A 17,574-nucleotide genomic window follows, 5' to 3' on the forward strand; every position below is an offset into this window, starting at 1 on the left:
AAAAAATATGGCTTCTGTTTCACTTCCTTTCATTAAAAGGTAAAACAAGAAGATAAAATTATATGTGTGGCAGGAAAACTTCCTGCTTTCTAGTAAGCAGAAGTGGTAGCACCTGATAAACTGTATAAAGTCACTGGAATGGAGTCAAAGCCATAGAGGAGCCAGACCTGATTTCTTTCTTTCTTTCTTTTTTTTTTTTTTTTTGTGAATGACAGTGTTAAAGAATGTAACCCCTCTTAACTTCTCTACACCCCGTACATACAAATTACTTATACTGATACAACCCTCAATGGTAACTCACTTCACACCTCTATTTTTTTTTTCTTCTTGTTATCACCAAGATTAAACAGCATGTTTGGGCAACATTCTGCATTCATCTAACCTTTTCCATACAGGCCACGCTGATACAACAGAACAGGTTTATGTACCTCACACGTCAGATCCTATCAGGAAACTTGGTACTGACAGTTTGATAAGGACACCGTAGCTTATTGAACTTGTTCTAAAAACAACAGCAGCAAACCACTCATCTCACACGTTTTAGTGACCTTGTTCTATGGTCAAGAACGCAGCAGATGTATTACTGACTGTGTGGCTTTGGAGCATAAGGAAAGCTGAGGCATGTGACAATATGCGTTTTGATATGACACCATTAAAAATTCTGGAGATCTGCATTTACTTCAATTACCTATTGAGAAAAGAGAGGTCTAGGATTAGTTTTAACTTCCACTTTGCCAACAGCTTTAACCAAAGTGAAAAAATGGCTAGTCAGAAAATGAGATGAAAATTGCCAGGAGTTGCTTTTCTCTTTGATCTCCAGAAGGTCCAGGATTGTGATAGACAACCAACAAGAATGCTGATAGACTTCACTGTTTCAGGGTGACATCCCTATGGCAAGACACATAAAAGAAAAGTAAACCCAAATAAATAGAAAATTAGAAGAACTATAAAGCTTAATTTTCTTACATGTTTTTTATTTTTTTTGTCTTTGAACAGATTTTTTTTTTTTGCCCAAACATTCCTGTGATATGCCAAAGACTTTACTATAAGCACATTTAATACCATATTTAATAGATTATTTAACTATGTTATTTTTTTTCAAATTTTATGATCTTTATTTATTTTTATTTTTTTAAAGATTTTATTTATTTATTTGACAGAGAGAGACACAGCGAGAGAGGGAACACCAGCAGGGGGAGTGGGAGAGGGAGAAGCAGGCTTCCCGCCGAGCAGGAAGCCCCATGCGGGGCTCGATCCCAGGACCCTGGGATCACGACCTGAGCCGAAGGCAGACGCTTAACGACTGAGCCACCCAGGCGCCCCTATTTAACTATGTTCTTAAGCTTTAAAAAATTGTTATTGCTATGATGCAGTTAAGTTCTTTTTTTTTTTTTTTAAGATTTTATTTATTTATTTGACAGAGAGAGCAAAAGAGCACAAGCAGGGGGAGCAGCAGAGGGAAAGGAAGAAGCAGGCCCCCTTCTGAGCAGGGAGCCTGACGCGGGACTCCATCCCAGGACCCTGGGATCCTGACCTGAGCCCAAGGCAGATGCCTAACCATCTGAGACACCCAGGCGCCCTGATGCAGTTAAGTTCTAAGTGAATTTTACTATCATGGTGAAATTTTCAGATGGGATTCTAATCTCTGTAAAATTTCAGGTTTTTCTGTTCCTTGTGGTTAAAGCAGGATAAGGAGCATTCAACCAACCTGAGGGTTTGTCACTCAGTTATATTTTTATGCCTACAAATATTCTTCTGGCTTGTTCTCTGGAGGCCTGTGGTCCCCTCTATTCTTAAAGATGGACACATTCAGGTAGAAACAGGAGAGAAACCTATAGGATTCTTCAATATAAACAAATCCAGTGCTAATGTATTTCCTAATAACCAACAAACTTCGTGAGTTTGGAAAACATAATTTTGCTTTGTGAATATCTGTAAAACAACTGATATTATAACTTTGTAGTGAGGGGAAGATAGGGCACACTTCTAAACACTAGCTTATATTTTGGTGGGTTGGTGTCTACTAATTACCCTGCTTTTGAGTGTGTTGATATTTCCCCAGAGCACCCCTATCCTATCCCTCTCCTCCTCTTTGAGACTTTCTCCTACTTCTGAAGCAAAAAAGAAAGTGTTCTTGTTACTATTGGGAGTCCTTCTGTCTTCTCACCTCAGGTTCTAGATATGATCATAAAGGAAAAATATGAAATATTTCAGGCATACTAGAATATAGAGAGAATGAGGCTTGAGTACCTAATATCTCCCTTAAGAAATGAAACATTACAAACACAAATGAAGCCCCCTATGTTACTTCTACCTCCTCAAAGGTAACCACTATTTTCATTCGTGTTTTTATACTTTTGCTACATGTGTACATCATTAAACAAAATAGAATGCTGTGTTGCATGTTTTAAATTTTTATAGAGATGGTTCCCTTTTCTCACATTATTTTTAAGATAAGCTAACACATAACTTGTTTATTGATCGTCACTACACAGTATTCCATAGTATGGATATACAACAACTTAGTTATCCATTCTTTTTTTTTAAAGATTTTGTTTATTTGAGACAGAGAGAGAGCACAAGCAGGGAGGAGGGTTAGAGGGAGGAGGGAGAAGCAGACTCCTGGCTGAGCAGGGAGCCCAATGCGGGGCTCGATCCCAGGACCCTGAGATCATGACCTGAGCTGAAGGCAGATGCTTAACCGACTGAGCCACCCAGGCGCCCCTTAGTTATCCATTCTTTTGTTGATGCTTCAATGTATATTTAGTACAGGTCTCCTTGAGCAATGTGTGAGAATTTCTTTAGGGGACAGACGTAGGATTAGAAGTTTTGGATAAATGGGGGGACATCTGGGTGGCTCAGTCTGTTAAGCATCTGCCTTCGGCTCAGGTTGTGATCCCAGGGTCCTGGGATGGAGTCCCGCATCAGGCTCCCTGCTCAGCGGGAAGCCTGCTTCTCCCTCTGCCTGCCGCTCCCCGTTTGTGCTTACTCTCTGTCTCTCTCCCTCTCTCTCTGACAAATAAATAAAATCTTAAAAAAAAAGAGTTTTTGGATAAATGGATATGCATATCTTTAACTTTACTAGATATTTCCATGCTCCAAAGATGGAATCATCAGCAGTGAAGCCAGCAATCTGTGTAACAAATCCTCTGGGTTCAAAGTTTCAGATTCAATAATCTGGAGGTGGGGTGGTGGTGATGGGGAGTATGGCAAGAATCTGCATTTCTCACGTGTCTCCAAGTGATACTGTTGCCACTGCAGTGTAATATCTGGGACTACATTTTGAGAACAAGTGCTCTAGAGAAAGTCTGTTGGATTACATTTGGAAAAAGAGAGGCGATGAGACACTATCTGAAAAGATGTGGCTGGTGAGGTTTAATTAGGTAACTGAAAGTCAGCCTGTGGTATAATTTGAGGATTCAGATTCTAGAAAAACTGAGTAAAATATAGATAATATATAGTAAATAACCAGTATGCGTGGTTGTCATCAAAGGCTAAATTCTTGATGAGTTCTGTTGCTAGAATGGGACCTCTGCATGTGCTCCTGCTGTTGCTGAGAAGGACAGAGGAGTAGACAGGAGCTCCGTATTAGGCCAGTGTGTGCAGTAAGCTTGGCTGATATTACTTAGTGTATTAGTGTCTTGATTATATCTGTAAAACCCAGGCGTTGGCTTAGATGCAGGTGAGAATATTCCCTTGGGGATTCCTCAAGCATTAAAGGCATGGGGCTACTGAGTCTTACTGATTTGGCTATTTTTAGATATTTATATCCAAAACAACAACAACAAAAATCAATCTTTATAGTATGTATTTTTTTATTATATTCTAAATTCAGTAATGTGGTAACAGAATGCCAGGGAGCTTTCCCTTAAATATTCTTTTTTGCAAGAACGTCTTATAAAGAAAAATCTTGAAAACAAAGCCTTCACATATTTTAGGATAAAAAGACACACAGGCTGGCACAGTCTACAAATAGTTAACATGTAAACTGGCAGGAAAGTTATTTTATTTCAAATTTTGCACTATAAAAGGTCAAATGGAAGGGAAAAAAAGCATGTACCGGTAACCAAAAAACATTTGCTTAAATCATTCCACAATTTACATAACAAGATAATTGTTCTTCAAAACCGGACAACAGGTTCGAAAATACTTCTTTTCACACCCTTGTAAGTGATGCTGTTGGGAACAATGGCTGTTATAAGGCCACTTATTGCAGGCACATTTCTAGCTAGTTCTAGTTAACATTACTGTCATTTTATCTTCTTTCCTTTTTCTCTCTCATCAGCTTTTTGCTTTCTTCTCGTCTTCTCTTATTCACTGGATTCCGAGGATCATAGATTTCAAATGTGTCTGAATCTTGCATGCTTGCATCTTTCACTTTTCTGGTTTTATCCTCAAACTGAAGTACATGCGACATCCTGAAGAGGGAGAGAGATGGTTCAGTGATTTTGGCAGAACAGAAAGTAGAAATTTTATACTATACTGTCCTTGGCATAATGAACCATAAGGGTATAGAACACCAACATGCGTTTATTGTTTATTGGTGCTTATACCACATGGAAACCAACTTCTCAGAAAACACTTAAATTTGAAAAACATGTCTGGAGTTTGTTCTGTTGTTTTGTATTTTTAGTAATGAGTCTCTTTGCCTCAGTCTTCACTTGAAGGTCCTTTCCTGATGGGAGGTTAAAGGAATTCTACCCAGAAGTGTTCCTTCAACTAAACTCAGAGAACATTTTGCCAGCTTCTATAAAGAGCACACTCACTTAGCGAGAGTGGGCAGGGTTGCAGGGCAGAACTCCAGACAATAAACCACCCCTATCTGATCTTTTTGTTTTCAGTAGTTAAAGGGGTCAAGAGTCAGGAATGCGTTAAGAAAATTCTTGTTCAAATGGTGTTATGACTGCCTTTTATGGGGAGTTGCAGGGTTAAAAAAAAAAAGGTGTTGTTTTTTTTTTTTTTTTTTCACGCAAAAGGAAACTAAGCTTTGGCATAACTCCATGGACTAATTTCCTCCTCTTACTGTTGATTACAACAAATTTAACCATCCTGCTTTCCCACTTTATCAAATGCTTACTGGTCTTAAGGTATCAACATGTGCTTGAATCATAAGTGGTCATAAGCTGGCTATCCTTAGCAGCAGGGAAATATGTAAGTGATTAGCTCTGCCCCCATTAGGAGGTGTCAGAAATAAATGGGGAAGTCAAAGACCAGATTTCAGGGCAGTTGAATGAATTTGGAAAGAGAAAAGTTCAATTATGATATATAAACAAAACTACTAAGGCTTTTCCCACTTGTTAGTTAAGCAATTTTAAAGTGGGCATACCCAACACTTTTATCACAGCTGATAGGGCTAAATTGCCTATGGGATTAACACTCCGCATACACCCGTTGTAACTTTCACATGAAACCCAAATATTACATGAATTTCTTTTCCCCTGAATAAGCAGAGATTTGGGCAGTAGGTACTAGCACAAATCCCCCACCCCTTTTCCCTGCAGTAGCACAAATGCTGAGTGAAGTTTACTTATGTGATAAACTCTCATGGATATATTCAGATTTTGAAGAAAAGATTTTGGTGGGAAATAAAATGTTACAATATTGGTGGTACTAAGGATTCAGTAGCTACTGTTCTCGAGGGCTGACAAGTTGAGTCTTAACTCTATTCCCACCCCTTCCATTCCAGAAAAGCTTACTGGAATGCAATTAGTACAAGTGATATTATTATAGAGATGACCTGGAATCTACTTTAACTTACTAAATGAGGTAAATCAGATGCTCATTTCTATACTTCATTATTAATAATTTGTTATTTGCATCAAGTTTCATAACTAATTTCAATACATGAACACGCCCTATCACCCGTCAGAACTGCTGACTTCTTACACTTCTCTTGCTTTAGTAAACACCCTTTTTTACAAAAGGTATCATATGAGATCTTGCCATTTACAACATGGGTGGACCTAGAGGGTATTATGTTTACTGAAATAAGTCAACGACAAATACCATGTTATTTCACTTAGATGTAGAATCTAAAAAACAAAACAAATCAATAAACAGAATCAGACCTATAAATACAGAGTACTTATGGTTGCCAGAGGGGAGAGGGGTGGGAGGATGGGCCAGATGGGTAAACAGGCATAGGATGTACAGGCTTCCACTTGCGGAATGAATAAGTCATGGAAATAAAAGGCACAGCATAAGGAATATAGTCAATGGTACTGTCATAGTGTTGCATGGTGACAGGTGGGAGCTGCACTTGTGGTGAGCGTAGTATAAGGTATAGATAGTTGAATCACTATGCTGTACACCGAAATCTAATGCAACATTGTATGGCAACCATATAAAAAAGAAAAAGAAGGAAACAAAACAACAAAAAAAGAAAATCAGAAAGTATAGTGACCTCTTTATCATAGCAATTACAGGGGAAAAACCATGCTGATTGATAGATAATTTCAAGAATGGTGATATTGAGGCCCATGCTTCCTAAGTTTCCATTTTAAATTGTTTCTATCTTCTTTTAAAACGAGCAGATATATTTAATGGAAGAAATAGAAAAAAGAGCTCTGAATTAAGCTTATGGTAACAGAATAAATAGCATCAATTTTATCATGGATAATCATACAATTTAGTAGGATAAATCTGTAGATTCTTTGTGGGAGGAGGAAGATAGGGTATTCATAGGTTTTGATTACAACTTTTCAATTGGAGATACTAATAAAATACTAGAAGCTACAAATATGAAAAAAAAGGAAATGCATCATAAGATCGTTGCTTATTTAAATGGATTCCTCAAGTCTGATTTTCTTATGCTTTCAATTTCCTACAGTGTTTAAGTATTAGCTTCTGAGAATAAAAAAAATTCCAACTCCTAGAAAAAGTCTGATTGTTCTACATTCATGGTAACAAAGAACAACTAGAACCAGTTTGAAACACAAACTGGATTTAATCAATTAATGATAATTTGCTTAGGCCTAAATGATCAGTGACAACTCAGTTCAGTAAATACACCTTTGAAAGCCAACTAATCAGTGACAGCCTTATGCTTTTGACAGTTGGCCAATCAGTGGTGGGCTCTCTAGCAAACATATTTCTGAAAGCCAGCCAATCACTGACAGTCTCTCGTGAGTAATGGGGCTTCTGAGACTGATGTCAATCCCCAAATAATCCCTGACCCCAAAACTCGTGTAAGATTTGCAACCCACTTTGCTCAGAGACTGGGCCTAAAAGCATAGCTCTTCCTTACTTAAGTAATAAATTAAACCTTTTGTTTCAGGTATTGAGAGGTGGTCTTTTTCTTTGACACATCTTACAATCTGTGCTGCATTCCCCACAAAGTATACTTTTTAGGAATTGTAAGTGTATTTCCACTTCTGAGGAACAAGTTTAGAAGGGTGGCAGGATGTCCTTTTGAAGGTCCTTTACTACACATCGTGGAGAGTACAGACCCTGCACTGCATTTCAATGTGTTTAGCAAATGATTCTTGTGCAGATACCTAAGCCGAAACCAGGAAGTAGCTCGAAACATGCCCTTTAAAACAATTTTATTCAATACCCCTATATTGATAGTGAAAAACAAAACCACTGTCTTTAGTTAACTTATTAATATCTTTCTATATACACATTTTTCTATTTCAAAAATTATTGCTCTCTCTGTCCAAAAATACAGATGGATGTTTTGTAATATCCATTTCTATTAGGGACTGCCCACATTTCAAAAATGACTTTACCAGAACTTGTCAATTAAAACCTTATAGGCACCTTCCTCCTTTCCATCCCATGAGAGTAGCTTGCAACTATTGGATTTAGTTGGCTCTGGTATGAGAAATCAACTCTAGACATGTGAACAACAGCACAAAGTCCACAAAGAGAAACAGATTTTCCTACAAATTTGCAAAAAAACAGAAAGCCGTAAATTAAAGTAGCTGTCTTTTTCAACTGTTTGTTTCATACACCACTGCACTAAACAAGTCCAACATTTTGATTAATAACAAACCTAGACCCAGAGGAAAGAAGGGGCTATCAGCTTACAAACTACTTCAGCTTTAATATCATAATACTTAGGATGGCTGGTTACTCAGCAATAATATTTAATCTTTAATAGAAATAAAAGCATAATCAAAATGGTTCACCCATTTATCTTTCAACATGCTTTGGTCACTTCATTTTAAAAAGCAAAACAAAACAGTTATTATGATTTTCAGCATAATAAACTCCTGACCTATGTGCCTCCATAAATCACAGACTGCATGAATTGAAAGCATGCCCACATTTTACAGCCTCCTATGAGAATATACATGTAGACTTACACTACAGACTTAACTCAAGGACATAAGGGTCTGGTCATTTACAAGTTTGTATGTCCCAATAACTCAATACTATTCACTCTGTGTCTGGTGATGGAACTGGCCCAACAAGAGCAGTTAATTTTTTGGAATTAATTGCACACTGATCATTTACATATGAACATTTTAGAACTTTTAAAGATTTTATTTATTTATTTGATAGAGAGAGACATAGCGAGAGAGGGAACACAAGCAGGGGGAGAGGGAGAGGGAGAAGCAGGCTCCCCGCTGAGCAGAGAGCCCGAAGTGGGGCTCCATCCCAGGACCCCGGGATCATGACCTGAGCCGAAGGCAGATGCTTAGCGACTGAGCCACCCAGGTGCCCCAGAACTTGTTCACTTGAAGGAAAAGACAAAAAATTTAGTTCTGATTAATAAAAAATTTACATAAGCTCAGATTCTCAAATAAGAACATTGACTTTAGTGTTTTACAGAAATATGGAGGCTTACATTTTCATAGAGGTTATTTGGTAGAATAAGGTCTTTTTTTTTCATATGGGCTTGTATGAAATTATAAACAAAAGTAAACAACTGATTCTTTGAAAAGGACCTGGACCTTGACTAAATTCACTAATTTGACATTCAGTTTTTAAAGTTCCCCCACAATCATGAACTAGATTAAGAAATGACAGTAATGAATATTAATGGAGAACACAAGAGAGGTACTTATTCTCAAACATAGAGTAAGTAGTGCAATATAGAATTCCAGTATTAATAACTTGTTTCTGACTAAAATGCATTAAGATTACTTATGCTTCTATCGTGTAAACAGCCATCTTTTTCTTTGGAAATTCTATAAACCACTCCTTCCCAAGTCTCGCCAATTTAGGAACTTACCACCCCACCTTTAGATTTTTGTAGGTGTTCTAACTGTTCTATTTCTGTATTATTTCTCCTTCTTCTAATCCTCCAAGCATTCTAAAATAATCTTTAAAAAATTTTTTTAATTAAGTAGGTTCCACCCCCAACATGGGGCTTGAACTCACAACCCTGAGGTTGAGAGTCCCATGCTCTATTGACTGAGCCAGCCAGGTGCCCCTAAAATAATTTTTCTTATACATTTCTTTGACCAGGAATTATTGACTATTGTATTAGACTGAACTACCTCAGCCAGACCCTTAAAACTCTCTAACAACTACATCTTCTTATCTCACCAACCTTATTTCATTTCTTTCATCATTTACCCTTTTGTAACTGGCTGTCTACTTAATTGTGAACAGACTGTCAGTTATTCGAGATGGTTTGAGTCTTGTCCCCAACTGTATTCCCAGTGCTGAGAATGGTGATTTGTGTTGTAAAGCAAAACCCCCAGATCCTCTATACTGGCCAGACCTGCTGGCTGGTACTAGCTGGTCTGCTGAACTAACACTTGACCTCCTTTTGTGGGCAGGGAATGTCTTTTATTTCTGTGATAAACTTTTAAAATGTCTAATAGCTCTGCAGAAAGTCTCATGCTCAGCACAAGCCCACCTTTTCATGACCTCTCAGAGCTCGGCACATACTGATTGCTGCTTTTCCACTGTGGTCCTCTCACCTAACGGCTAGCTGTTACTCATAGACTGCAGGGCGAGCATGCCTTATGTTCTTTCCTACTGACTATGATCCCTCATGTAAAACTAGATAGGTTTTTTTATTAAGTAAACTCTGTGTGCAACGTGGGGCTCGAACTCACAACCCCGAGATCAAGAGTCACATGCCCCACCGACTGAGCCAGGCAGGTGCCCCTTGACAGATTTTTTTTTTAAGCAGTTTCTCACAGACTAATCCTAGAGCCCTGCAGTAAACATAGGCTGCACGTAAGAATCATTTGGGTAGCTTTAAAAACTATGCCTGGCTTCTACCTCCAGAGGTATTGATTTAATTGTGCTGGGATGGGGCCCCAGCATTGGTAATTAAATTGGTAATTAAAATTTTTTCCTGGTGGTTTTAAAATACAGTCAAAGTTAAGCCCACAGCACTGAAGTTTAAGAATCTTTACATTTTTACATAGATTTATTTCATCAGCTATTTGTTCTGGCCCCTTCAGAGATGAACAGCTAGTTCCTAATGACAAACTACTCATTTGAAGAAGCATAAGTGGCACCTGAGCTCATTAACTGAATAATCACAAGTGTATTATCCTTTTCTTAGATATGGTTTGAAGATAAGACAAGAAACTAGATTCAATTATTCACTCAACAAACATCTGAGGACTTTTTATGTGTGAGACCCTGTGTCAGACACCGGGGACACAAAGCCAAATATGATCCAGGCCCTGCCATCCTAAAGGGAACAGTCTGTTAGGGAGATGCACACACAGACACTAGAACAAATGCACACTTTGGAATCGCCTGCAAAGCGTGAGGCGACAAGAAGAGCATCCATTGACACAGCTCTTTACAAAAAGCTTTCACGTGTTTTCTGCTATTATCTTCATAGTAGTAACGGTATGGGGGAGGCAGGAAAGATGTTGTCATCACCCCCACTGCACAGGCAAACTTTTTTTTTCATGGTCAAGAAACTTGTAGCTGGTAAGGAGTTGATGAGGTACTCTACTGAATGTCTTCAGAGGTAAGAAATTTTCATGAAATGAAGATGGATTTAACTTCAGGAATAAATAGAAAGTTAATTCAGTGCTAAGTTGAGTGAGTAGGATAAAAAAATCAGATGGGGTAGTGCTTATTTTGGAATAAAAAAAATTTTTTTAATCCAACTATAAAGAGACAAGAATGATTATTTGTATGGCTCCCAGGCTACCCTTTAAAGCAATTCAAAAAGAGAAGTTCCAAAAATGTCTTGAGCAATGTGGGAGGCTCTTTGGGAAAAGGCACCTCTCTTTTAGATGAAAGCTTGCAAAAAAAAAAGGTAATTAACTATAAATTTTTCTCCCATTATTGTCTTTAGTCACTGCTCTTTAGAATCTCAGTCTCAGTTTCTCCTTCTACTTCCTGAAATGAGGATGCTAGGTCGGGACACCCCGTTCAGCTGGAGGTCCCAGAGTGGGAGAGTCAAGGGCCCACGGCCTGCCCCTGTAAGGGTGGTGGTTTGGCAGTCTCCTATCAGGCATCTAATTACTAAGGAATGCCTTGTAGTTGATGATGATATCTGGGTCTTTTCTGTTATATATATATTTTTCAAAGGTACAAATCTAGCCATGAAAACTCTTTTGTTTTAAATCCTTTGGTGCTCTCCATTGTCTACACAATGAAACCCAAACTTCTTATGTGGCCTCTATAATTTGGCTTTTGATTCCAAGTTCCTGTATCACCTTCTCTGATCACATTTATATCCCAGACATTCCGAATTACTTGCAGTTTCCTGAACAAAACCTGTTCTCTCCTGCCTGCTTACTGCTTCTCTATCGTAATACACTTCTCCTCTCCTTTGTACTGGCTGAGCTGTCATCCCTTGTGGGAAAGAGTCCCTGATTCCTCTCCTGGCCTGTCCTCTTCTTCCAGTGGGGTCAGACCCTCTTCTGCATATCTCTCTAGTTTAGGCTCCCTCACCAGACTGCAGCTGGCTCTGTTTTACTTGCCTTTGTACCAGCACCAGTCACCAATGCTTGGCAGGAAAAACACCCTCAATAAATTTTTGATGAATAAATAAAATGTTTCTGGGTAACCAGTCACTTCTAAAACCTTTGGCTAGAATTCTGGTGTTTTTCACCATTCTCCTTAATAGTATTAATATATAATTCCAAATTATTTAGCTATTATGTTCATAAACCCTTGAGTTTTCTAGGTCAGTAACTCTCAAACTCCACAATACCAGAGAAAAGGCTAATATTTCAAAAAGCTAAAACAAAGAATTCCCACCACTACTAACTTTATGCTGTGAAAATCCAACACTTTTCTTCCTCAAATGGCCACTTAAATTGCCTACTGATTGACATTCGTCTTTTGTACTCTTGGTCTTTGAGATATGAGGTGGGGGGAAAAATGCATATATTGCCCTCAGACAGCCTCCCTTGACTTGTGTTGAAAGGCCTTGCCATTCTTTGTGAAACTGTCATCTTCATAATTTGTTTTTAGTATATTGTGTTGACAGCTTCTCATTTTCTGTTAAATTAGAATTCCTAAGAAACCCAACTAAATAACTCCTAGTTATTGTTTAAGTTTATTATTCTATAGGACTACAGATAAGAAACTTAAATGATCTGGTTGAAGATTTCTTTTGAGGGGGAGGACTGGAAAGGAGATTTGCATTTGAAAAGCAAAAATAGCCCTTTTTGTTTTTAAAGAAAAATTTCAGCAAGACAAAACAATTTTCAAGTTTTGCCCACATTTGATTCTTTGAAAGGACCACACCCAGCTCTGTATCATAGATGGCCTGCAGCATACTCTGTCCATGTCACTTCTCTGGAATGTCCTACCATCCCCTGCCCACTGGTCGGTGTCCCCTGTCCTTTCAAACCCCAAGTGTAATTCCCATTTCCTTCTAAAAATCTTCTGACTGCCCTGGGTTTCAGGATCTGCTCTTACTTTTGAGTTTCTCTGATACTTTCTATGGAAACTTTTGTGGATTGCAGGTGGAAGACCTGGGTTTGAGTTATAGTTCAGTCACTAAATGTTACTGTAGGAAAGTCACATTGCTTTTCAGGCCTGTTTCTTCATCTGTGAAGAGGAGATTGTGATATGCACCCTAGTTACCTCACATAATTAGAGTGAGATTCAAACATCATGCCTCCACCAAGTCCATTATTTCAATTAATTTTGTATTTTGTGTATATGTGCTACATACAAACTGTGCTTGTATAAAGTTATCATTTCATAATATTCTATTACACTGCATAGACTTTTTCAAATATTTTTGTGTACATACCACACACACATAACTTCTTTGATCTTAGCTAACTTTGGAGGCTTATATGTATATTTTAAAATATATCCAGTCTATACTAGACTACAAGCCATTCGAAGGGTAGAAACTGTTTACAGAATCAAAGAATTATAGAAATTTTATTTTTATAACTTTCATAGCATGATAAATATATATTCACTGTTTCTGTGGGGTTTTTTGTGCAAAGTAACACAATCCTTAGAAGTAAAAAGAAAAAAGAAACAAAAATCATCTCATAGCTCATCAATAATTACTGTAAATATATAGGTACATCGCTTCCTGTACTTTTCCTGTGCATCTCTATGTACATATATATATATATGCATGTATGTATTATATGTAATATGTGTGTGTATATGTGTGTATATATATACACATGTGTGTATATATATATATATGAAGGGATCATAATGCATAAATTTTATAATTTGTATTTCATACCCAACTATACCACAATCATCTTTCTTTACATGAATAACTCTACCTTTTTTTTTTTTTTTTTAAGATTTTATTTATTTATTTGAGAGAGAGTGCATGAGCGGTGGGGAGGGGCAGAGGGGAGGGGCAGAAGCAGACTCCCCGCTGAAGAAGGAGTTTGACATGGGACTCAATAACTGGACTCTGGGATCACGACCTGAGCCAAAGGCAGACGCTTAACCTACTGAGCCACCCAGATGCCCCAGATAAGTATACTTCTACATCATTTAATTATTTTCTAGTATTTGGGGGTGCCTGAGTGGCTCAGTTAGTTAAGTGTCTGCCTTCAGCTCAGGTCATAATCTCAGGGTCCTGGGATCGAGCCCCGCATCGGGGGCTCCCTGCTCAGCGGGGAGTCTGCTTTTCCCTCTCCCTCTGCTCCTCCCCACTGCTAGTAATGTCTCTCTCAAATAAATAAATAAAATCTAAAAAAAAAAATGTCTAATATTTCATCCTATAGACAATTTACAATCAACCCTGTGTTGTAGGATTCTTAGGCTTGTTCAAATTTTCACTTTTATAAACAAAATGCTGCTAATAATATCTATGTGAATAAGAAAAATTTGGATTTTCTTATTTGTAGAAATTTTGGGGAGGAGAGGCTGGTTCAGTATTCTTTCTTTTGGTAGCATAATTCTTTCTCTTTCAGAAATGACCCTTCTCCACTCTGAGTCCATGTTGTTGGAGCGGGATGACATCCCCTGTCCTTGTCCCAGTAAGGGGACACATGTAATAGGTCTGCCCAGAATAACCAGTGATTACATCAGGGCATGGGCATTTGAATTAGAAAAGGCCAAACAGAATTGGTTCAAGAACATTTCCTAGAACTACTGGGTTGACGATAACATGATCCTAGAGCTTCTGACGGCCATCTTTCCCACCCCCTAGGGGAAGCCTGGTCGATGGATGAGGCCAACTGAGAGGAAAATGGAGCCAAGAGACAGAAAAAAGAGAGAGATTCCTGACACTGGTTGAATTCTCTGATCTACTCATGCCCTAGCTCTACTTCTTAAGCTTCCCATGCTGATAGATTCCCTATTTTTGTTTAAGATATTTCTGTCATTTATAATAGAGAATCTTTACTCATGCTTAGTATATATTCCCAGAAGTAGAATTCTTGGGACAAAGATTTGTATATTTTTAAGGTATTTCATACGAATGGTCTAACTTCACTCCAGAGAGGATTTATCAATTTACACCCTCATTGGCAGAGTGTCTTATTTTGCTTTAATATTTTGTTTTCCCTTTCTCCCATGTATTTGGCTATCTGTATTTCTTCTTTTGTGATATGTGTGTATATATCCTTTGCCCATTGAAAAAATGTGATATTCAGCTTTTCCTTAGGGATTTGTGAGAAATTTTACTATATTAAGAAAATAAATCTATATTCATCACATACATTGAAAATACCTTTTCCAGTTTATCATTTGTCCTTTAATTTTGTTTTTTTGTTGAGTTTTCTCACTTACCTATCTCCTTTCTTCCTCCCTCCATTCCTCTTTCTTTTTTCCTCCCTTCCATATAGAACTTTACAATTTTTTATATAGTCATTGTGAGCAGCCTCTTCCTTTGTGGTCTCTGTCTTTAAAGTCATACTTAAGTCTTTCTTCACATTAATACCATGTAAGTATCCACCTGTATTTTCAACAGCACTCTTACAGTTCTCTTTTCATAATTTTGGCATCTGACTGGCAAATATCATTACTTTCTTACTCTTAAAAAAATTTCTAAAAATTTGCTTATTTTTAAAAATAGATTCTATTTTTTCAAGAGTTTTAGATTTACAGAAAAATTGAGCAGTTAGTACAGACAGTTCCCTTATACCTCCAAATCAATTTTCCCTATTATTACCATCTCATGTTAGTATGGTACATTTGTTACATTTAATGAACCAATATTGATATCTTATTATTAAATCCATAGCTTATTTATATTTCCTTGTTACGGACTAAATTGTGTTCCCCCAAATTCATAAGTTGAAGATCTAACTCCCAATATGACTGTCTTTGGAGATACGGCCTTAACAGAGGTAATTAAGATAAAATGTCATTTTGCAATACATACAAATATTGAATAATTACATTGCACATCTGAAACTAATATTATATGTTAATTATACCTCAATTAAAAGAAAGATTACATGAGGTCATTAAGGTGTGCCTTAATCCAAAGAGAACTAATGTCCTTAAAAGAAGAAGAAGAACCATGAAGAGCACATGCACACAGAGAGAAGGCCATGTGATAATAGAACAAGAAGGTAGTTATCTGCAAGCCAAGGAAAGAGGTCTCACTAGAAATCAACCCTGCTGACACTTTCATCTTAGACTTCTAGCCTCCAAAACTGTGAGAAAATAAATTTCTATTGTTTAAGCCACCTAGTCTGTGGTATTTTGTTATGGTAGCCCTAGGAGACTAATACACTTAGCTTTTACCTAATGTCCCTTTTTCTGTTCCAGGATCCCAATCAGGATATCACATTAGTTGCCATGTTTTCTTAGGCTAATCTTGGCTATGGTGATTTCTCAGAATTTCCTTGTTTTGATCACTTTGACAGTTTAGAGGAGTACTGGTTCGGAATTTTGTAGGATGCCTACACTAATAGAAATTATCTGATGTTTTTCTCATGATCAGAGTGGGCTATGGGCTACTGGGAGAAAGACCACAATGCAAAGTGTGATTTTCATTACATTTTATCAAAGGCAAATATTACCAACATGATTTATGATGTTGAAGTTGACCTTGATCACCTCACTGAGTGCTTGTCAGTTTTCTCCACTCTAAAGTTATTCTCCACGCCCCCTGCCCCAGCTTTCCATGTTGTACTCTTTGGAGGGAAGTTATTATGCATAGCCCATACCTAAGGAGTGAGAAGTTATACTTTCCTATTTTTTTTATTAAAAAAATTTCTTGGCTATTTTTGCTTGCATATTTTTCTCCCTCCTTCAACTGGTATTTTTATTTGGATTATATTAGGTTTATGAAATAATTTTGAGATAATTTGTTTTTTGTTAAAAATTAAGCATTCTAGAAACATAGTATACCTATTTAGCCATAAAGCAGGTTGTATTTTCTTAATTTAAATAAAAAATGTTTTCAGGGTGCTTGGGTGGCTCATTTGGTTAAGCGTTTTCCTTTGGCTCAGGTCATGATCTCAGGGTCCTGGGATCCAGTACCCATGTCGGGCTCCCTACTTAGTGGGGAGTCTGCTTCTCTCTCTCCCTCTGCCCTCCGACTAGTTGTGCTTTCTGTCTTTCTCAAATAAATAAAATCTTTAAAAAAATATTTTCTAAGTGATTATTTCAGGGCACTAATTAATTGATTAACTGATATTGATCTTTGTGTATTTATTTTGTATTTGGCCACAATACTGAAGTCTTAGAACTTTTGGTGGATAACTTTGGATTTTCTAGATCTGCAAATAACCTGGTTTCCTCCATTCTATTTTACATATAAGTAACTAAAGAGAAGATATTGAACTTATTTATCAAACTGAAGCCTGCTTCCCAGTTCATAGTCTAGAAACTTTGGAAGCCTAAAGATGACAGATACTGTTACAGGTACTTTTGCTGCTAATGAAAAATAAAGATCAAAATAATTTCTGCAGAATCTGGGTAACTATGTTAAACATTTGGTATTTATTACAATTTTAAGAAAGTATATCTAATATGAAAATCATAAGCTTTTAGCTTTACTTCAAATGAATTAATCAAAACTCGCCATATAGAGAATAATGACATTATCAACCCCAAATATTACAACTCTTTTTTTTCTGTGATTCTGTGTTCACTTTTGATACTATTTAAAATGTAAACATCAATTTTGTTTAAACTTTTGACATTTTCTTATGATTTCTAGAATATATTTTAAAACATCAATTGGATGATTTTTAAATTTCATTTTGATAGTATCTTAACTATCAAAATGTAATATTTAGG

At 37.1% G+C, this 17,574-nt stretch overlaps 1 protein-coding gene across 1 annotated transcript in view; it reads right to left on the minus strand.

Annotated features, from left to right (window-relative positions):
- Positions 1-3,810: 3,810 nt before the first annotated feature.
- Positions 3,811-17,574, minus strand: part of CWC27 (CWC27 spliceosome associated cyclophilin) — a 192,489-nt gene continuing 178,725 nt past the window's right edge. The window contains exon 14 of the mRNA XM_032404340.1: positions 3,811-4,418. Within this exon, the coding sequence (XP_032260231.1) occupies positions 4,256-4,418 (163 nt within the window). The 3' untranslated portion in view covers positions 3,811-4,255. The remainder of the gene's footprint in view (positions 4,419-17,574) is intronic.

Source organism: Phoca vitulina, unplaced genomic scaffold, assembly GCF_004348235.1.
Source record: "Phoca vitulina isolate PV1807 unplaced genomic scaffold, GSC_HSeal_1.0 scaffold6, whole genome shotgun sequence".
In the NCBI taxonomy this organism is placed as follows: domain Eukaryota; kingdom Metazoa; phylum Chordata; class Mammalia; order Carnivora; family Phocidae; genus Phoca; species Phoca vitulina.